This window comes from Chiloscyllium punctatum, chromosome 15 (genome assembly GCF_047496795.1).
Source record: "Chiloscyllium punctatum isolate Juve2018m chromosome 15, sChiPun1.3, whole genome shotgun sequence".
In the NCBI taxonomy this organism is placed as follows: domain Eukaryota; kingdom Metazoa; phylum Chordata; class Chondrichthyes; order Orectolobiformes; family Hemiscylliidae; genus Chiloscyllium; species Chiloscyllium punctatum.
This window is the reverse complement of record NC_092753.1, coordinates 2,758,049-2,780,614: the sequence shown is the minus strand read 5'-3', so window position 1 is coordinate 2,780,614 and position 22,566 is coordinate 2,758,049. Positions and strand designations below refer to the sequence as shown.

Sequence of the window (22,566 nt, the reverse complement as noted above, 5' to 3'; positions counted from 1 at the left end):
TATACCCCTCAATATTCAGGACTCAATCGTTGTCATCTGCAGTTCCTTTTCTGTAATGACTATGTTCTTCAATGTGTGCTGCTAATTTTCTTTCCTCTGAACATTCCATCCATTCAGCTACTGACCCTTTCATTTTGTCTTTTTGTTATCTTTGTAACAACTGGCCTTGACTGTTGGTGTATTCATCACAACTGGCTCTGGGTATTTTCTGAATTTCAATATTGCTCAGTTTACCAAGCAAATGGGCTTCCCACCTGTCACACTCAGAGGTACTGAAATATTAATCTCTTGCAGGCTTCTTCCTATTCTCTGGCAGCTTCAAGAACTTTTCCGAGACCTAACTCCAACTCCAACCTGTACCAAGTACCTCCTACAACTTAGGGTTGTCCAATTGCTATTTCGACTTCTCCCCAAGTTCTAACAGCTCAGAAACTGTACCCTTCTTAGCAGCACAGCTTAAAGCATCACTTCTCTGGGTGCAGTTTGGTTTTATTTTTCCCCACTCACTGACTGTGACCCTTGAAAATTTCTTCATCCAGAGAGTGGGGAGCCTGTGGAATTCATCATCACAGAAAGCAGCTGGGGCCAAACCATTATATGATTTCAAGGATTTGGATGTAGTACTTGGGGCTAAAAGGAACAAAGGAAATGGGGCAAAGTCAGCACAGACTATTGAATTGGATGATCAGTCATGATCATAATGAATCATAGAGCCGAATGGCCTACTCCTTCACTGTTTTCTAGGTTTCATTTCCACACTTGCCTATATTAATAAAACTAACTTAGAGCAAGTACACGTAACAAGACAGATGAGCAAAAGGTTACTCAGCAACTCCAGGTTATAATAATACCTTTCTTTAAATTCTGACATCAAAATAGTCCAATAGAGATTCACTGGCTGTTATCAAGTCTTTTCATAACATGACACAGCTGACACAACTGTATTGCACCACCATATAGGATTCAACCTTTGCACAATGTTTGTTCCACTTCCACTCAAGATTTGAGCATATAACTGAGGTTAACATTTGAGTGTAGTACCGATCGAATGCTATACCTTTGATGGTACTCGTTTTTGTGAAGGCTCCACCTTCTGTCAGGCTATGGAAAAGATCCCATGACATTTTATCAAAAGCGCAGGAGCTTTCTCTCTGGTGTCCTAGCCCACATTTATCCCCCACCCAATACATTTTTAAAAATCTCAACACAATCACTCCATTGATCAAGTACCTCACTTTGTACAAAGAACAGCATTTTCTTCACTTTCAGTGACTATGCTCAGAAAGATATAATCACTTGTAAAGTGCTTTCTGCTGTCATGAAATTCTGAAAGGTGCTATAAAATTTTATTTTTCTTTTACACTCAAACCTAATTTTATTTTCCTCTAAACCCCTTTGTCTGTTTCTTAAATATAATAACCAAATAAAAGGCTATAAGATTTTAAGCATTTAAGTCGTAATGAAGGTTAAGATCACGAAAGATGCTGACGTGGAGAATTAAGATAATCTTCTTGGATATACAGCAGTTATTCAGTTTGCTGAGTGCACAGCCTTGAAAAGATGAAGGAAGAAAACATTCTATTTTCCATTCTACTCGTATTTGAAGGTATGTCGTGCATTCTCTACTAAGATAGGAATACCAAAATTGTTTTTAAAAAATTATATTTGCTATTTTTAATTTAAAATTTTTACAACCTTTGAGTTTACTCAAAATGTAATATCTCAGCAATTATAGAATATCAGAAAGCTGAAGATATTTATAAGATTCCAATGCTGAAAGATCCTTGTGAAATAGAATAGTTAAATGTCATCTAACTTATATTATTGTAGAAAAATGAAATGTAATTATTTGTGCATTCAAGAAAATATTGCTCATCTTTCTTCTTTCTGTTTCAAATTCTTCTCAAATCATTTGGAAAAGCTTTTTCATCTTTATCTGCTGCTCAGGTACGGAGCTCAATATATTGTTCAAATTGTGCAATTATTTTTGATCTGACCTGTTTGGGAAAGTTTTCAGAAAGGCTGCACTTGGATAATATTCTTAAACTGTTGTTCATTACTTTTCAATTAATTAGATCTATGCGTCAGTATTAAATACACTTCAATCAATTGGTAACTAATCACAAAACTAAGTTTATGCAATCATATCCCTGCACCAGCATTAAATTCATAAAATAAAATGTGTATCCATTGCATGGACTATGAGATTGAGATGAACATTTTAAAAGGGTGATTTAAAGACCTCTCTCCATGAGACCTTTTGAGAAATGATTAAAGAGATGAGTAGTTAAATTCTCACTAACATATTTCATTTTATGTATGTTAATTAGACTTGTCAATCGTTTGATGTAAAACTTTCACAGAACAAATTCAAGTGTGTATCCAACAACGTTCTTGATAAACCTCTCTACCACTCCTATGGTTTTGACAGAATGAAAATCTACAACAGTCATGTAACAAGACTTGCAAATGTGATTGCAAGGATGGACCCAACACAATTTGGGGAATGGCACCAGGATCCTCAATGCTAGAATGTATGCCAGGTAAGAGAGACCATTATATATTTCTAATATGATATTAGAAAGCACTTGCCTCAAGTTTAGATAACATTCTAAAATCTAGCCAGACTTTATTGTAGAAATAAAATCAACTACTTCATTAAAAAGCTTCAATGTATCCAGTGTTCATTTCGATGTTGGTGTTGGGAATAAACCTTATATCTTTGTGGATCATCTAATTGACAGAAAGACCTTTAACAGTACTGGTGACCGGCATGTACTAGAAAATTTCCTCCTCATAGTGATAAGAGGAGCATTCATTAATCTTCTTAGCACAGTGGTGTTCAGTTGAACAATACCCCTGAAGATTAAATGGATTACGCTTTACCATAATGCCTCAAGATGGGAACCCAGCAGCCAATTATGATAAATAATCCAAGAGCTAACAAATATGCAACAACTTGTGTTTATATTGCAACTATAATAAAATGACCTAAGGCATTTCACCAGGGCTTCATAAAATAAAACTTGATGCCAGTGTCACATTAGAGTAGCTCAGCAACAGCTTTGTCAAAAAGATATTGTTAAAGATACCTTAATGGAGGAAAGCAAAGTAGACAGGCAAAGGTGTTTTGGGAGAAAATTCCCAGAGCTCAGATGCTCGGCAAGGGAAGGAATGCCTGTGAATTTTACTGCAATTGAAATAAGATTTGTTCATGAAGCTAAAATCAGAGAAGTATACTTATCACAGAGTGTTCTGGAGCTCAATGACATTACAGATATAGAAGGATGTGGCCACAAAAGGATGTGAAAGACCAATTTGGTCCAGTTGACAAAATGTTAGCTAGGGTTATTTCGGTACAAACTTGTGACTCAACCTCACACCAACATATCTTAGTTTAGATCATGACTTCAGTTTTCAGATGCTACAGTGTTCAAAGGAAGAGGAGTTTTATTCAAGGATGTCAAAGACAGACTCCAGGGACATATGGGAGTATTTCAAACAGCAGTTGATAAGAGTTCAGAAGTGGCATATTCCTGCAAAAATGAAGGATAGGAATGGCAAGTTACCGCAACCTTGGATGACCAGGGATGTTATTATCTTGGCAAAAAAGAAAAAGGAAGCATATGTAAGCTCTAGGAGGGTGGGAACTGATGAAGCCCTTGAAGTATATAAGGCAAGTTGCAAAAAATTTAAACAAGGAGTTAGGAGGGCTAACATGGGTCATGAAAAGTCATTAGCAACAGGATCAAGGAGAATTAAGGCTTTCTATAGATATATAAAAAGCAAGAGGGTAGTCAGGGAAAGGATTGGAGCCAGAAGAGATAGGTGATGTCCTAAACGAATACTTTGTGTTGGTATTCAGCACAGAGAACGAATTGACGGAGGATGATTTCAGGAAAGGGAGTAATGAATCTCTACGCCAATTTGCAATTTAAAAAGAAGAGGTGTTGTGTATCTTAAAAACCATTATGGTAGATAAACCCCTGGGTCCTGATGGGATCTACCCCAGAATATTGAGCGAGGCAAGAGGACAAATTACCAGAGCATTGACAGACATCTTTGTATCCTCTTTGGCCACAGAGAAGGTCCTAGAAAACTGGAGAATAGCAAATGTTGTCCCATTGTTGAAGAAAGATAGTAACAATAATCCAGGAAATTACAGGTCTGTCAGCCTCACATCGGTGGTAGGGAAATTATTGGAGAAGATTCTCAGGGACAAAATCTATACGCATTTAGAAACAAATGGACTTATTAGCGATAGACAGCACAGTTTTGTGTGGGAAGGTTGTGCCTCACTAACTTGCTTGAGTTTTTTTGAGGTGGTGATAAAGATGATTGATGAGGGAATAGTAGTGACAGTTGTCTACACGGACTTCAGTAAGGCCTTTGACAAGGTCTCTCATGGTAAACTGGTACAAAAGAGGAGGTCACATGGTCACGGGGTGAGCTGGCAAGATGGCTTAGTCATAGGAGATAGAGTAATGGTGTAATGATGCTTTTTGGAATGGAGGGCTGTGACTAGTGGTGGTCCATAGGGATCAGTGCTGGGACCTCTGCTGTTCATGGTCTACATACGTGATTTGAAGGAAAATGTGGTTGGTCTAATTAGTAAGTTTGCAGACAATACAAAGATTGGTGGAGTTGCAGATAGCGAAGAGGATTGTCAGAGGATACAGCAGGATATAGATTAGTTGGAGGCATGAGCAGAAAAATTGCAGATGGAAGTTAATCTGGACAAATATGAGGTGATGCATTTGGGAAGGTCAAATACAGGTGGAAATTATACAGTGAATGTCAGAATCCTGAGGAGTATTGATATGCAAAGGGATCTGGGTGTGCAGGTCCACAGATCACTAAAGGATAGATAGATAAGGTAGTAAAAAAGGCCTATGGCATGCTTGTCTTCATTGGAAGGGGTATTGAGTATAAGGATAGACAAGTTATATAAGACTATAAATCATTCTTTCTTATAGCCATCATTAAGTGTAACCTGTTAAAAGTTGAATTTTGGCTCAGCAGGTTTGGACTATTTTTCATTGCATTTGAGGTTATGATTTTGTTTGAATAACTGCTGCAGAGGTAGAGTCATAGAGACTGATAGCACAGAAAAAAAGGCCCTTTATCCATCATATCCACACTCATCCAAAGCAACCACCTAATTTATATTTTGATAAAACAAACATGGACAGGACTTATACAATTAATGCTCGGGCCTTGGGTAGTGTTGTAGAACAGAGACACCTAGAGGTTCAGATACATAATTCTTTGAAATTTGCATCACTGATAGGGCGGTTAAGAAAGCATTTAGCATTCTTGCCTTCATTGCTCAGACCTTTAAGTACAGGAGTTGCGACATCATGTTGAGGTTGTACAGTATGTTGAGGAGGTCTCTTCTGGAGTACTGTGTGCAGTTCTGGTTGCACTGCTATAGGAAGGATATTATTAAACTGGAGAGAATTCAGAAAAAAATTTACCAGGATACTGCCAAGAATGGAGGGTTTGAGTTATAAGGGCTGGGACTTTTTTCACTGGAGCATAGGAGATCGAGGGTGACCTTGTAGAAGTTTATAAAATCATGAGATGAGGACCTGAGGGCAGAGCCTTAGAATAAAGAGAAGACCTTTTAGAATGGAGATAAGGAGAAAATTCTTCAGCCAGAGAGTGGGGAATCTCTGGAATTCATTGCCACAGAAGGCTGGAGGCCAGGTCATTGAGTATATTTGGGAAAAAGCAGGAAAATGGGGTTCAGAAACTTATCAGCCATGATTGAATGGCAGAGCAGACTCGATTGGCTGAATGGCCTAATTCCTGCTCCTATATCTTATGTCTACATTATGTTCCAGCTTTATAGAACTTCAGTTAGGCCACACTTGGAATATTGCGTATAGTTCTGGTCACCACACTACCAAAAGGATATGGATGCTTTGGTGAGGTTACAGGGAAGGTTTACTAAGATGTTGCCTGGTATGGGGGATTTTGGCTGTGAGGAAAGGTTGGCTAGACTGGTTTGTTTTTACTGGAATGCTGGAGGATGAAGGACATAGGAATGCTGGAAAGGGATAGAAGTTTTTTAAATTGTGAATGGCATGGAAAGAGTGGAAAATATGAAGTTTTTCTCCCAGGATGGAAGGGTCAATTACAAGGAGATACAGGGTCAAAGATGCAGGGCAGGGGGATGATGGAGTTTAAGAGATGTGCAAGGCAAATTTCCCACACAAAGGGTGGTGTGTGTCTGGAATACACTGCCAGAGGTGGTGGTGGAAGCAGACACAATAGCAGTATTCAAGAAACACCTGGACAGATACGTGAATGGGAAGGGAACAGAGGGATATGTATCCTGCAAGTGAAAACAGTCTAGTATTGGAAGGGCAAAATGTGTTAGCACAGGCTTGGAGAGCTGAGTGGCGTGTTCCTGTGCTGTATTCTTTGTTGTTTGATAAGAGCCCACTTTACCAATTGAATGGAATGCCCCTAGAACCTGTGCTGGAAAATGTGAGAGTGAATCTGAACAATTACCAGTGATCTTAAGGATGTTATTATTAGCTTGACCAATCATCCATTAACAGTTACCACTGAGTAAACAGATCTCTATATGTCACTAGTTGGAGAGGAAAGTTGCCTAAACCCACAATCATCTGTAAGGACAAGAGCAGCAGATACATGGGAACACTGCAAAACTGATCTCAAAGCAACTCACAATACTGACCTGGAAATATATTGCTGACCCCTCTCTATCATGAAGTCAACATCCTGGAACCCCCTCCCTAATCACATTATGAGCCGATCACAGCAAAAGCACTCCAGCCGTTCAAGAAGGTAACTCAACACCACCTTCTCAAGAGTAATTAGGGATGGACAATAAATGCTGGCCCAGACACTGATAACCACATCTGAGAGTAAACAAATTTTTAAAAAGCCTCAAGAAAATATCTCAATTCAGTATACAGATTTAGGGTCTGAGAACATAATTCCTTGGCAATAGAACATAAACTCAACACCAAGTTATGTCTCTTGGGCCAGTGGTGTAATGGATAACGCGTCTGACTTCGGATCAGAAGATTGTAGGTTCGAGTCCTACCTGGCTCAAGAGGAATGTGTCGCTTTAACCGTGGTCCACGTTGACACTATGAAGTCCTGTTGGGTCGACGCCTCTGTGCTTTGGGCGGCATGGTGGCACAGTGATTACCACTGCTGCCTCACAGCGCCAGAGACCCGGGTTCACTTCCCACCTCAGGTGACTGACTGTGTGGAGTTTGCACATTCGCCCAGTGTCTGCGTGGGTTTCCTCCGGGTGCTCCGGTTTCCTCCCACAGTCCAAAGATGTGCAGGTCAGGTGAATTGGCCATGCTAACTTGCCCGTAGTGTTAGGTAAGGGGTAGATGTAGGGGTATGGGTGGGTTGCGCTTCGGCGGGCCAGTGTGGACTTGTTGGGCCGAAGGGCCTGTTTCCACAGTGTAAGTAATCTAATCTAATCTAATAAACAAGCTGTTGTAGCATATGCAGAATCTGTATAGTGAGGAATAGAATGTGGGCATTAAAGAACGTCACACAGAGAAAGCAAAGTTGAGGTGACAGCAAAGGTATTACATAGAACATAACAGCACAGTACACACCCTTTGGCCCTTGATGTTGCGCCGACCTGTGAAATTAATCTGATGCCCATCTAACCTACACCGTTCAATTATTATCCATATGTATACCCAATGCCCATTTAAGTGTCCTTAATGTTGGCGAGTCTAGTACTGTTGCAGGCAGGCCGTTCAATGCCCCTACTATTCTCTGAGTAAAGAAACTACCCCTGATATCTGTCCCAAATTTATCACCCCTCAATTTAAAGCTATGTCCCCTCATGTTAGCCTTCACCATCCAAGGAAAAAGGCTCTCACTGTCCACCCTATCTAACACTCTGATTATCTTATATATCTCAATTAAGTCACCTCTCAACCTTCCTCTCTCCAACAAAAACAGCCTCAATTTCCTCAGCAGACCTTCCTTCCATACCAGGCAACATCCCAGTAAATCTCATCTGAACCATTTCCAAAGCTTCCATATCCTTCCTATAACGCGGTGACCAGAACCGTACGCAATACTCCAGGTGCAGCCTTATCAGTGTCTTGTACAGCTGGAGCATAACCTCGTGGCTCTGAAACTCAATCCCCCTACCAATAAACATCAACATACCAAATGCCTTCTTAACAACCCTGTCAACCTGGGTGGTAACTTTCAGGGATTTATGCACCTGGACACAGAGATCTCTGTTTGTATACACTGCCAAGAATTTTACCATTAGCCCAGTACTCTGCATTCCTGTTATTTCTTCTGAAGTGAACAAGCTCACACTTTTCCACATTAAACTCCATTTACCACTTCTCAGCTCAGCTCTGCAATTTATCTTAGTCCCTCTGTAACCCATGATATATCCATAACTCTGCCTACCTTAGTGTCATCCGCAAATTACTAACCCATCCTTTTACACCCACATCCAGATCATTTATTAAAAAATGACAAACAGCAGTGGCCCCAAAACAGATCCTTGCGGCACACCACTGGTAACTGAGCTTCAGGATGAACATTTCCCTTTAACCACCACCCTCTGTCTTCTTTCAGCTAGCCATTTTCTGATCCAAATTGCTTATTCACCTTCATTCTCGAAACTCTATATTTTGTGCAATAGCCATCGTGTGGAACCTTATCAAATGCCTTATTAAAGTCCATATACACCACATCAACCACTTTGCCTTCATCTACCTGTTTTGTCACCTTCTCAAAGAACTCAGTAAGGTTAGTTTGGCACAACCTACCCTTCACAAAACCGAGCTGACTATCTCTAATCAAAGTATTCCTTTCCAGATGATTATAAATCCTTTTCTTATAACCTTTTCCAACACCTTACCACAACCAAAGTAAGGTTCACTAGCCTATAATTACCCAGGCTGTCTTGACTCCCCTTCTTAAACAAGGGAACAACATTTGCTATCTGGCACTACTCCTGTTAACAATGACTACAAAGATCAAAGCCAAAGGCTCTGCAATTTCCTCCCTGGCTTCCCAGAGAATCTGATCTGGCCCAGGGATCTTACCTATTTTCAGATTTTCCAAAATTGCTAAAACCGCCTCATTGTCAACCGCATTACCATATAATCTGGTTGCCTGTATCGCTGTATTCTCACTAACATTGCCTTTTCCAATGTGAATACTGGCAAAAAATATTCATTCAGCCTTCCCCCATGTCCTCCGATTCCTCTCAGAACTTTCCACTACTGTCTTTGACTGGCCCTAATCTTACTCTGGTCATTCTTTTATTCCTGATATACCTATAGAAGCCCTTAGGCTTCCTTGATCCCATCCGCCAACAATTTGTCATGTCCCTTCCTGGCTCTTCTTAGCCCTCTCTTTAGATCTTTTCTGGCTATCTTATAACTCTCAAGCCCCTGAGCCTTCACACCTCACCCTCGTGTAAGCCACCTTCTTCCTCTTGACAAGAGCTTCAACTTCTTCAGTAAACCATGACTCCCTATCTCAACAACTACCTCCCTGCCTGATAGGTGTATATACTTTTCAAGGACCCACAATAGCTGTTCCTTGAATAAGCTCCACCTTTCAAGTGTGTCTATCCCCAGCAGTTTCCTTCTCCATCCTAAATCTTACCTAATCACATCATAATTGCTCCCCCCCCCCCGCCCGCCCATTATACCTCTTTCCCTGCTCTATATACCTATCCCTGCCCATTGATATTGTAAACGTAACCGAATTGTGGTCACTATCACCAAAGTGCTTAGCTACCTCCAAATCCAACACCTGGCCGGGTTCATTCCCCAGTACCAAATTCAATATAGCATCGCCCCTTGTTGGCCTGTCAATATAGTGTCAGAAAACCTTCCTGCACACATGGAACAAAAACTGATCCATCTAAACTATTTGAACTATAGTATTCCCAGTCGATGTTGGGCAAGTTAAAGTCCACCATAACAACTACCCTGTTATTCTCGCTCCTATCCAGAATCATCTTCGCTATCCTTTCCTCTACATCCCTGGAACAATTTGGAGGCCTATAGAAAACTCCCAACAGGGTGACCTCTCCTTTACTTTTTCTAACCTCAGCCCAAACTACCTCAGTAGATGAGTTTTCACTTGTTATGACAGCTGATGTAATACTACCCTTGATGAACAATGCCCCCCCCACCCCACCACCTTTCCCATTTTCTCAGTTCTTCTATTGTTCATGTAATTCTGGTCCTAATGTTGAATCTCAAACACATTTGCTCATTTTCCTCTTTTACTCATGTCCCTTTCTTCTTAAACTATCTTGCAGTTGAATTTGTTGTTCAGTTTAGGTTAATCACTTGCGCTCTTTCTCAACTGCAAGATAATATAGTTTGGTAAAGGCTTGGCTTGGTAGAAAGTCTTGGCTACCTGGTCGGGTCACTCCCAACAAATCCTCTACTACCTCTCCACTCCTGTAGCACAATGAATTGATTTATACAATTGATCTCTGTGATCCTTCAATTCTAAACACTTGTTCATTGTCAATTTTCACTGCTCTAGCATTAACAATTGTATCTTCAGGTACCTACATCTTAAGTTCTGGAATTTCCAACTTTTAAGACTACCTCTTTAACAAAGTTATTGACCTGTTACATGCTCTAATAGCTCTGTATATGGATCTGGGTCACACTTTGATAATACCCATGTAAAGCAGTCGGGACCTCTGCTTTGCTAAACGTGCTGTATAAACAGAATTTTGTGTTGAAACTTGCATGTTTGAAACTGAACTATGTCATTATAACATTACATGAATGGTGAAAAAGGCTTTTGCATTAGTTTCAGAAAAGTTGCACATTACTATTTTTAGAGTGTCCTTATCACCGAGCTCTTGGGTTTGAATCTGGAGCTGTAACAGAAGACCAGATAGGTTGTTCCAATGAAGACCAATATACAGGATGGTATTCCTCATGGATACCAAACAAAGCAAGACTCAACAGTCAAGGTTTTGGGTAAGTAATCTCATAGCAGAATCTAACATTAACACATGCAATAATTGGTTAAACACCATTGAAATGCAGAATAATTCTTTCAGTTTACCACAATTTTAGTTTGTAATTTAATTAAGAATAGAGATGAAGCTGTGCAAAATGTAGTAAAAGCACGGAGAAGGTAATTTTGCTTATTAAATTCACACTTTTCACTAACTACTATATGTATCAGTAAATTACCACAGATTTAATGAATGAATTATTTTTAAATTCAACATCTATATTTCAACAGCAATTTTTCTATCAGTATTATCACTGATGCCAATTTGTACATACTTATTATTATTATTATTATTATTATAATAGGTGCGCATGGCTGTCAAGGTATCAAGATAATCAGCAATGGCTTCAGATTGACCTGAAGATGATCAGAGTTATTTCTGGCATCATTACTCAAGGACGATGTGATGCTGACGAATGGATGACAAAGTACAGTGTTCAGTACAGATCTGACGAAACCTTCAATTGGGTTTACTATAAAGACCAGACTGGAAACAATCGGGTAATTACTGGCTCTCATCCAGAAATAAGCGAAGGGATGGGTTCAGTTTACCAATGAGATTCTCCATCTATTGTGTCATCCTAGCTGGTGGTATTTTTTTCCCCCAAAACAATCTGTTCAAACATTTGTGCCACACCTCAGTACGGCATAAACCTGGACCATCTGGTCCAGAGGTAGGGACTATACCACTGTGCCACAAGACCCTTCTGAATCTGGATTGTTGAAAAAAAATCATTTTAAAACAACTTGCTTAATCATCTGATGATTTATGTTGAGGGCAGACAGGACTTTGAACTTGACCTTCTTGCACCACAAGATCCCCTCTGGTTTATTGTGTTTATACACCAATTGGAAGTGCCTGTAAGTCATACTGGTGAGACCGTTTCCAGTTCAATCATTCCATTTAACCAAGTCTTAAAGACACAGCTATTTCCAAGAATAAAGTCCAACTTTTAAAGGATCAGCAAAGTTAGAAGTAGAGGGGGCAGAAACCCTCATTGTAAGAAAAGGTCTTTGCAGGTGCATGACAACTTAATTTGAATACATAAATTTAACAATTCAGTTATGGTCTCTTATGGTGAACCCAATTTCTCAGGATCTATTTTACCTTCCCACAGGTATTTTATGGGAACTCAGACAGAACATCATCTGTGCAGAATTTTCTGCGCCCTCCAATTGTTGCTCAATACATCAGGATTAAGCCCTTGGGCTGGCATGTTCGGATCGCTATCAGAATGGAGCTGCTTGAATGCATGAATAAATGCCAGTCATAAGCATGTTAACATCAATTAAGGAATAGCATGTCCTGCTGAAAAAATGCAGGCTACTGTCAAAAGTAATGACCAATCTAAAAAGGTTATCAATGTAATTTACACCTCATTATTTCTCCTTAAACTTTTAAAACAAAATATACTTGTAGACCTGAAATGACAACAGGTTGAAAGCCAGTATAGGGGTTTGTCTATTAGTCCTTTGGAACGTACTGAAAAGCTGCCTGAAGGTACATTTCTGCGGGTACTGAGCAATCACAGTCTTTCCAGCCTCACAGAATCACGTTGGATATAATCCAGAAATGACTGGATGCTCATTTATCACTGTCCATAGTGGCCTGAATTGGCTCCATCTTCCAAAACGCTGAATTCAAGATCCTTCCTACAAATCGCCTGTGGCCTCAACTCACGATACCTCTGCAATTTAACAGCGTCAACCCATAGGATTGTCCACTTCCTGAAATGTTTGTCCATTCATCCAAGCTCCAGTGTAAGCTCTGAGCATTCATTTTGCTTTCCCATCTTGCATCCTTCTCTATTTCAGCTTACTTGGTTCTAGTTTTTGGGACTCTCTCAGTACCTTCCACACCAAACCTCAAGTTTTTCAACTCTTCGTGTCTTCAAAAGTTAAACATTTATACTTACAATTGCATCTATTTTCATCTTTCCTAACTATTTGTATGCCCAGCATCTGAAATCCTTATGTGATCCAACATTGCCCACAGTAACTGGATGAAAGCTTCCAGCCAGCAGAAGGGACTTTCAACCCATGTCTGGGCTGGACTTGAACTCGAACTCAGATTATACAACTATACCAAGTAGTCCATCAATTGCCTCAGGCATATTTCAATAATGTCAAAAAGACTCCAAAAACAGGACTCATTTGCAAAGAATGCTGGTGGTTGATTTTTGTACAATCTGTACAACAGTCTTTAAACTCAGCTTTCTACTTTTTACAAAACTTATATTCACTTCCCACAATTATAATGGTCGCCAAAAATCATGGTTCTACAGATGCTAGAAATCTAAAATAAGAGTTTAAAAAGCTGGAAATACAAGGATCAGCTGTGGACAGAGATAGAGTTAATGTTTCAGGTCAAAATAACCTTTCAACATTCATAAACACTGAAAAGCTGAACATTTGCAGCTTATTTTTATACTAATAGATTCTAACGGGCCCCAAAACCAGCTTTTTCTACCTAACGTAGCAGATGAAGAATGCACCAGAATCCCTGCTTCACTCATATTTAGAGAGCTGCAATTAAAGAGATACAGAAGATTCATGCTAGGTAGAAAAAACAATAAACTTTCATTCAACATCCAAACTATGCTCGTGGAATATTTGCAACATTCAGAAAACAGAATCTTTTTGAAAGATGCAATGAGTACTTTCCAATTTTATCCTCAACCAGTTATATAGTAAGATTTAATACTTGTTAAAAAAAAATTAATTAGGATCTATATCCATCACATGCCCTGCCCAACGGCAATTTTTCCATGAACACCCACTATTTTGTATAGCACGCAACCAAGTTTAAGTAGCTTCCCCCCACTCGACAAATGATTAATCGAAATATTATTTTTTTAAAAATCAAGAATACTCAAAATTTTAGTGCAAAAATTTGCATTTTTATAAAGACGTGTTTTACAAGGTCCATTCAAAAATACATTGTGCTTAGTAAAAATTAACCATTTCATGCCAATATTCAGTGACAACTCAAACAGTATGATTAAAATTTACAAAATAGCTGTACATACAGATGGAAAACACACTAAGGATTGAATATACAAACATATAAATGTTATATAAACAATTTACAAATGTTTTATACTTGGCAATCATTAAAAAAGGGAAAAAACTGCAATAAAGGAAACAAAACATAAATGCAACTATGTGAGAAACCACAAATGCTGCCAAAGAATCCTGAAAAACAAGGACTTCACATGAGCAGAGACCCGAATACTTGAAAATATGTGCACATTTTTAAAAAAAATATACTGCCTAAAATATAATTTCAGTTATGACTATAGGCATTAAACACTTGTCAGAATTACATATATACCCTCAAGTCAACTTTTTTTTCCATGTTTTTGTACACCTGTAATATTATCCTATTAGAACTATATTCAATAGCAATGTATATTTATTAGGCTTTCCCTTATTAATAAGTTCCCTAATCACAATTTCTAATCCTGTAGATATTAAGATCTAACAGAGAATACATATGCTTTACACCCATACAAACCTGTGAGAAGTATTGAGATCTGCATGCATAAAACACAAGTCTTTAGACAATTATATACATTAGCACTAATTACACCTGCTGGTTTATATTCTGCTGAATTATTTGGACCCTGGATTTATATTAATCAATTAGCATTGTATAAAAGCGATTTTAAAAATGTGGCATAAAAATCTCAACATTTTAGTTGTTTTTTGCAACAACATTTTTCCCATCCAAGTTTTAACTCTGAAAATTGACCTTTCCATATAAGGTTTAATATGAGAAAGTGTGTGGATACAAAAAAAGTTTATAATACTGAATGTAACAGCAAGCAAAATTTTAAACTTAAAGTTCTGCAGAATATAAGAGTAGCCTGTTTCAAAGTTAATGCCTGTATTACATTGTAGCTGTTGAAGATACTGAAACCTGTAAATGATCTCATTAATACTGAACCTGACCATCTGAGCTTTGTTTGCAATGACATTCAAAAACACAAAATTTGACAAATCAAAATCTGATACTTGTCATAATACATGTCAGCACATTTCAAAATGAGAATTTGGGAGTACTTTGTTCACAAGGTATAGAAATTTTCCATCAACGACAATGCCAATGGGTAGAAGCCACTCAACACCTGCTGACTGAAGGTAATATTAAAACGTCCCTTGTTCTGAATATTTTAGCTCTTGAAAGAATGTTTATCAATAGCTTTCATATAAATATTCATTTAAAAATTATTTATATTAAATAAAAATTATTTATGTCCACAGCACTTTGAACACATGACACTGAAGAAAAGTATAGTCAGTAGGAAATCTAGGTAGCATAACTAGCCAGAACATGTAATATTCATAAAATAATTATATCATTCAGTAGCAGGGAAGGAACAGAAATGTCTAGCAAGACTGCAAAGTATTGGAATAACTGCAAGGAAAATCATACTGACAGAACAGCCATGCCTGGAAAAGACATCTCACAATAGTGCAAATTTAGCTGCAAACCAACAAGGCACTATTTTCATGGAAAATATTGTGTAAAGTAATTAGTCAAACGTGCATTTTGCACCAAGTGTCTGCATGCAACAAATTTAGTGCCTTTTGCCATTGGGACATTTGGAATATATAAATCTTCAAATTATTAAATTATTTTAATGCGCTGGCGTAAGGCTTGGAATGAAATTACAAATCAAATCTCATTTGCAATTTAGTGGGAACATTATTGTTACCATTTATTAAAAAAGGCAGATATACATCTGGTTCTGAAGAATCCTATTTATTAATGGAGTCCACAATATCATGAAATTTGCTTAAAATCTAGTGTTCATTTTTGTTGTTGCCAACTCATCATTCATTAATGGGTGAGTTACAGAGTATGCAACTTTTATCATTCATTTGATGAGCTTGCTTCAGAATAATGGAACGTAGCCCTAATAGCAGGGCAGCAAGCTCAAATTCATGTTGCCACCAATACTCTTAGCAAAATGGCAGAAACTGTAATGACATGACAACCATGTACCCTGTACTTTTGCTATAAAGACAAAAGTTTGATTTGGTCAACCGAATATGTAATTACTGTTTGAAAAAGCGGCAAAATTTCCTTGATGTATCTTAGTCATAATTAATTTTCTTTAAAAATTAGCTTCATCCTCTATTGGAAAATTCATTGTTTGGTATATTGTATAAGTTGTGACAATTATGACTAAACCTTCTAAAAGGGACTGTGACTGCAGAATGAGAATCACAAGCTCATGAATGATTGGTTACTGCAACTGCTGTGAACTCCCTTTGACCACGAGATTTTCAATTAATAAATTTTAGTCTGTTACACTCCTCTCCCATCATGCACCTGAATTGTATAATCGAAGGAAAAATAGACATCGATAAAATAGAAGTGGCATACAAATATTGGTTGCTCCTATATTGTCACTCAATCAAGATGTCATTGTCGTCTAAAATAGAAAATGCGAAGTGAAAAGCAAATCCTTTGATTCTGCTTAAGATCTGAACGTAACTCCTTTATAAAAATCAAAAGATGATTTTGATAATTTCTACAACAACTTATGCATAATGTAGGATGAATTACAAATTTGAATAAGGTTCAATTGCTTGCCCATTTTCAAGGCCAGATCTAAACCAGGATTTTGCATAAACCTGTACTTTTTCTTTTGGCCACTTATTTCTGTTTCAAAAAAAGCAAAAACTTCTGTTTGAGGGATCACGCAGAAGGGAAAGGTCAACATTTTAAAAAAAAAGGCACAAAATAAGGCACAGGCAAAAGATCTAGGTGTCAGATGCTGGAAGTGCAAAATTACATGAAAATAACATGTCTTCTAACATAAGAGAACACAACCTATAATAAAGTAAATATAAGCACAATCATAATCCAGCAAAAGTACAATTTTGAGGTGTTGCAATTATTTTCTTTAAGATGAGGCATGATCCAAGGATCATGACTTACTTTTCTGCCTGAGGGGCTTGAGTTCCCACAGAAAATTATGTGAGATTAACAATGAGGATGGCATTCTCCTGCTTTAATGAAATGCCCAATTTTCACCAAATATATATAGACGGGTCATTTAAAGAGCATGTTTGTATGAACACATGATATTCAGCATACCCATTACCTTAAAAAACAATCACACAGTCCTAAATTCTTTGCAGAAACGTAAGACTGCTTCCTCGGCAACTTCATAAGGAACTCCTGATGAGGCAGAGGCAAACTGATCTACAGGGAAGAGTAAAATTTCACATTTTATGCTCCAGATGTCAGAGCAATAATTAACTAACTAATGGTAACCCTTGTTTTGTTTCTGGTACATGGCCAGCTACTATTGCTCACAGCCACCATCAGTGAAACTTCTGGATAATCAAGGGGCAGGAGTGTACAACTACTGTATCAATATATTCTCCAGAGGAAACATAGCATACACTACTACAACAACATATAATCAAGTAAAATTATATGAGGGTGGGAAGAAACAGAACGAGTTCAGTACTGTTATCATGGTGATAATGAAGAATACAAAAGTCATGAAGAGTATAATTCAACTTTAAACAAAACCACAAAGATAAAAAATAACTTGTCTGCTAGAAGATCTAGATGCTGCAAAATTGATTCCAGCTATACTTTTGCAGTTTATATAATTTGAGTCAAGTGCATTTGAACGTTTATTCTCGATACAATATATACCTAGTTCACTACTTACCACAATACACAGTAAACTAAATCAAATATCCCTACAGTTCAATTTACCCATTTCAAGCCATATGATTTGATTGAAGCAAAGTCCCCACATAATCCAAAAGAATGAAAATGATATAATCTCAATTGCATATATTTCAAAGTAACAGGTCCAACACTACATCTTACATTGATAAACCATTTGAGCCTTGCATTTCAGTTAATGCCAGGTTACAATTTTGTAACAATTTGTAATTTGTTATTCTTGTATATCATTTTCATAAAGTACTTTGTACAGATTCTATATTACATACCAAAAATAAAATCCTTTTATCAAACTTTGACAAGCTACTAACCACACACGAAACATAATTGCCAGTATATTTGCTGAAATACCACTACTCATATGCCTAAATATAATGCAAACACAACAGTTTGAGGAAGAAAGTGTACAAAATGCCTAAAAAGCATCAGCAGCTTGTGAATACACTGTGCATTAAGTACACAATAACATTGTGCTCTGTGAAATCATGGATATCAGGACAAACTCCAGTTCCAACAATGTACAAATATGTTATTTGTTATAACTACAAACTGTTTAAACTGTTACAGAATAGTCTGAACACCATATGAATTGTGAACTTTGTTAATAATCATTACAGGTGCTAGCCATCGTTACAGCCACTAGGTACTGTTTTGCAAAACCTCAAACAAGTTAAGATAATTCTGCATATTGCATTACTGTCATGATTAAGATGTTTAAAAATTGCTTCCAACATTACAGCAGTAATGTTTATTAAAGGGACCTGGCTATTCATCTGATATAGAAGTATATTCATTTTCAGAATGATTAAATGAAAAATTACTACAGTGCTGTTTCTTTTAAATCATTTAGATTTGGCATTCTGGAACGTGCTGTTCTGGTTAAATGTAGAGAATGACCATTTTGACTTGATTTGGAAATCATTTGGTCAGGGTTCATAGTTCCATCGATTCCAGTCCGGCCACTTGGCAGCACATGCCAGATAGGTTCCATTTGCCCAGGTAGTTGAAAAGTTGATCTAGGTTTTGCCTGGGAATCTTGGCGTATATTGCTGTTAGGAGTCTGCCCCGCAGCATGGATGCGACCCTCAATGTGAGATGACTTGACTGGCTGGTTTGGCAAAGGTTGAAACCGTACTTCTGAGGGAGTAGAGTGACTGAATGAAGTAGGTAGCTGCAAAAATTTGCGCAGTGATTTCAAAGGGTGTTTCTGCAGAATATGTAAAAATACTTTAGTCAAATATCAGTTAAACCAGTAAGATAGCAAGTTTTATTTGGTTTGAAGAATGAAAGAAATATTTACTTCAAATTTGTACTACAAAATATAAAATATTTAAAAATAAAATTTACTTTTGTTCAAGAATATAGAGTTTCCCTATATAACAGTGATTGCACTTCAAAAGTTCATTACTGGCTGTGAAGCACTCTGGATGTTGAGGGTGTGAAAGATGTTTACTTTCATAGTAGACAGAAAATATTTCCATTTTACAGGTGACAGTAATATAGTTTTCTGAAATCTGTGAAGAATAACTGTGTGCTGAAGGGATAAACTCAGGTGCAAAATTCAAAAGGAACTGTATGTAACATAAAGGTGACATTAATATTCCAACACTTATTCAACTTAATGTTTTAGAAAAATGTAAGCTAGCGAGATCTTTGTTGCTGCAATCAGAAACTGAAACTTTTTCGTTTAAAAGAAACGACATAGCTATTGACTAAAATAGCACCATTAATTTAGCAATTGCTAGCATTTATTTTGTATACTGCATATACTGAAGTGATTTAAGAGAGACAAATTAATTACCTAATAAGATCATTCGTAATAAACTAAACAAATTCAAGGGTAACGATACTTCCAAATAAAGAAAGCATATTGCAATAGGATAAAGGAATGTGCCGAGTTAGAAAATATACCTGCAGACAACACAGGAGGCATTGAGAAACTTATTAATTGAATAGGATTTTAATGAAAATAAGCAAAACTAGAAGCTGCTTGATGAAGAGTGTTAAAATACAAACAAAAATGAGCAAAGCATAGAAAGTAAAGGAAAAGAAAGGTTAGAGCTAAAATGTATAAGAAAGGCTAATTTATAGCATAAAATGAAAACAATAAAGGGGCTTGTAAACACTTAAAAGTAAATGATTAGTTAAAGTAGTACTAAGTTTATTTGAGAGAGAAAAAAGATGCCCCACAAAGATGTTCATAGGACAGATGTAGAACGAACACTATGGGCCTAAACTCTCATCCATGGACTCCATCTACACTTGTCACTGCAGTGGAAAGGCAGTCAACATCACCAAAGACCCCTCCCACCCCAGCTATATATTCTTCAAACTTCTTTTGTCAGACAGAAGATACAGATGTTTAATCAAGATACTGAAGCTTAAACACATGTACCAACAGGTTCAAGCATAGCTTCTTCCCCAGTGTTGTCAGGTTACTGAATGGACCTCTTAAATTTCAAATCTAATGTTGATCTTGCTTTTGTGCACCCCATGCAGCCGTAATCTTTTGTGCCTCACTCGGTTTAAACACCCTATGATTTACATGTCTGTGTATGTTATGATCTGCCTAAACTGCACGCAAAACATATCTTTTCACTGTACCTAGGTACATGTGACAATAAATCAAATCAAATCAAATCAAATCAAATCAGGAAGCAAACCGAAGCATTGATAGGAGTGTAGCGGCTACAGACTGGTAGGGCATGTAACGTTGTTCTTTTGAGGTCTACTCATACATTTTTTAATGCACATTATATATTTATTCACATTTATAAATGTATATTCAAAATAATCCAATGGACTATATATTTTTAAAAATTGAAATAGAGCTGAAAAAAATGCAGAAGAGTTCCTGTTAGAAAATAGGTCTAAATCTTTAGAACTTCCACTGAATATAGTTTGATTAGAATAAATGATTGCAGAACTTAAAAGTACATTTGTAAATAAAATACCTGAGGCTGAACGTCTGCCATCTTGTCAATGGGCCAGTCTCTCTCTCTATTTTGGCTGGTATGTAATGCCTTTTGCAATGCCAGACGATCGTGGCCATCACTACTAGGCATCTAAGATCAGGAGATGCACATTAGCAAAGTAAATTGAAACAAAATAACTTATTGCACTTGGATTTCAGCTTTGGTAAGGACATGCATTCTTTAGTTTTTAAGCTTGATAACAATCTGCAAACTGTAGTAGAGTCTAGGTAATACAGCAGATATAGATAGATGGTGGTCAAGATAATATGCCAAAATAAACAATTAAATAGCTTTGCCCTAAAAGTTGCCTTAATCTAGATGGTGCTCATCAGAGGAGGAAGTATGCAATTAAAAAAACGAACAGCGGTAAAGTCAGAGTTGTACAACATGGAAACAGACTCCATGCCAACCAGATATCCTAAATTAATCTAGTCCCACTTGCCAGCACTCGACCCATATCTGTTGAAACCTTTCCTATTTATATATCCATCCAGATGCCTTTTAAATGTTGTTAATGTACCAGCCTCCACCACTTCCTCTGGCAGCTCATGCATCACCCTCTGTATGAAAGTTTCCCTTTATGTCCCTTTAAAATCTTGCCTCTTTCACCTTAAACCTATGTTATGTTGTTTTGGACTCCCCACCTAGGGAAAAGACCTGACTATTCACCCAATCAATGTCCCCCATTATTTTATAAACCTTGATAAGGTCACCCCTCAGCCTCCAACGCTCCAGGGAAAATAGTCGCACCTTATTCAGTCTCTCCCTTTAGCTCAAACCCTCCAACCTTGGCAACATCCTTCTAAATCTTTTCTGAACTCTTTCAAGTTTCACAATATCCTTCCTATAGCAGAGAGAGCAGAACTGAATGCAGTATTCCAAAGTTGGCCTATCCAATGTCCTTTACAGCCGAAACATGACCTCCCCACTCCTAAACTCAATGCACTGACCAATAAAGGCAAGCAAAGCAAACACCTCCTTCACTATCCTATCTGGGAAAGGTGGCTCAGTGGTTAGCATTGCTGACTCACAGCATCAGGGACCCGAGCTCGATTCCAGCCTCAGGCGACTGTCTGTGTGGAGTTTGCACATTCTCCCAGTGTCTGCGTGGATTTCCTCTGGGTGCTCCGGTTTCCTCCGGGTTCTCAAGTTTCCTCCCACAGTACAAAGATGTGTAAGTTAGGTGAATTGGCCATGCCAAATTGCCCATAGTGTTCAGGGATGTGTAGGTTAGGTGCCTTAGTCAGGGGTAATTATAGGATAATAGGGTAGGGAATGGGTCGGAGTGGGTTACTCTTCAGAGGGTTGGTGTAAACTTGTTGGGCCAAAGGGCCTGTTTCCACACTACAGGGATTCTATGATACCCACAACTCCCCTTTCAAGGAACTATGAACCTACACTCCATGGTCTCTATTTTCAGCAACACATCCCAAGATCTTACTACAAACCGAAAGAGTCCTGCCCTGATTTACCTTTGCAAAATGCAACACCTCACATTTAGAACATAGAACATTACAGCGCAGTACACACCCTTCAGCCCCCAATGTTGCACTGATCTATGAAATTAATCTGATGTCCATCTAACGTACACCATTCCATTATTATCCATATGTATATCCAACACCCATTTAAATGCCCTTAACGTTAGCTAGTCTACTACTGTTACAAGCAGGCCATTCCACGCCCCTACTACTGAGTAAAGAAACTACCCCTGATATCTGTCCTAAATCTATCACCCCTCAATCTAAAGCTATGTCCTCTCATGTTAGCCTTCACCATCCAGGGAAAATAGCTCTCACTGTCCACCCTATCTAACCACCTGACTATCTCATA

At 37.9% G+C, this 22,566-nt stretch overlaps 2 protein-coding genes and 1 non-coding gene across 6 annotated transcripts in view; 2 read left to right on the top strand and 1 right to left on the bottom strand.

Moving 5' to 3' along the window:
* Nucleotides 1-1,516: 1,516 nt before the first annotated feature.
* On the top strand, nt 1,517-13,633 carry rs1a (retinoschisin 1a). The gene is made up of 6 exons (XM_072584469.1): nt 1,517-1,606; nt 1,922-1,947; nt 2,432-2,543; nt 10,856-10,997; nt 11,343-11,538; nt 12,156-13,633. The coding sequence occupies exons 1-6, from the start codon at nt 1,561-1,563 to the stop codon at nt 12,309-12,311; spliced, it is 678 nt and encodes a 225-aa protein (XP_072440570.1). The 5' UTR covers nt 1,517-1,560; the 3' UTR covers nt 12,312-13,633.
* trnar-ucg (transfer RNA arginine (anticodon UCG)) lies at nt 7,017-7,089 on the top strand. The gene has a single exon. It is a non-coding gene; the product is annotated as a tRNA-Arg (tRNA).
* A 282-nt stretch (nt 13,634-13,915) lies between the features above and the next one.
* The window catches only part of cdkl5 (cyclin dependent kinase like 5), a 157,144-nt gene continuing 148,493 nt past the window's right edge, over nt 13,916-22,566 (bottom strand). For all 4 annotated transcript variants that reach the window (XM_072584467.1, XM_072584465.1, XM_072584468.1 and 1 more), the window contains 2 exons: nt 20,713-20,823; nt 13,916-18,965 (listed from right to left, as the gene is read on the bottom strand). In XM_072584467.1, coding sequence (XP_072440568.1) covers nt 18,579-18,965; nt 20,713-20,823 — 498 coding nt within the window. In that variant the 3' untranslated portion in view covers nt 13,916-18,578. The remainder of the gene's footprint in view (nt 18,966-20,712; nt 20,824-22,566) is intronic.

Coding starts and splice junctions, on each gene's coding strand:
- rs1a (XM_072584469.1), top strand. CDS start 1,561: ATGAAGGAAGAAAACATTCTATTTTCCATTCTACTCGTATTTGAAG. Junction 2,544..10,855: donor AATGCTAGAATGTATGCCAG/GTAAGAGAGACC, acceptor TACTATTTTTAG/AGTGTCCTTATCACCGAGCT. Junction 10,998..11,342: donor CTCAACAGTCAAGGTTTTGG/GTAAGTAATCTC, acceptor TTATTATAATAG/GTGCGCATGGCTGTCAAGGT.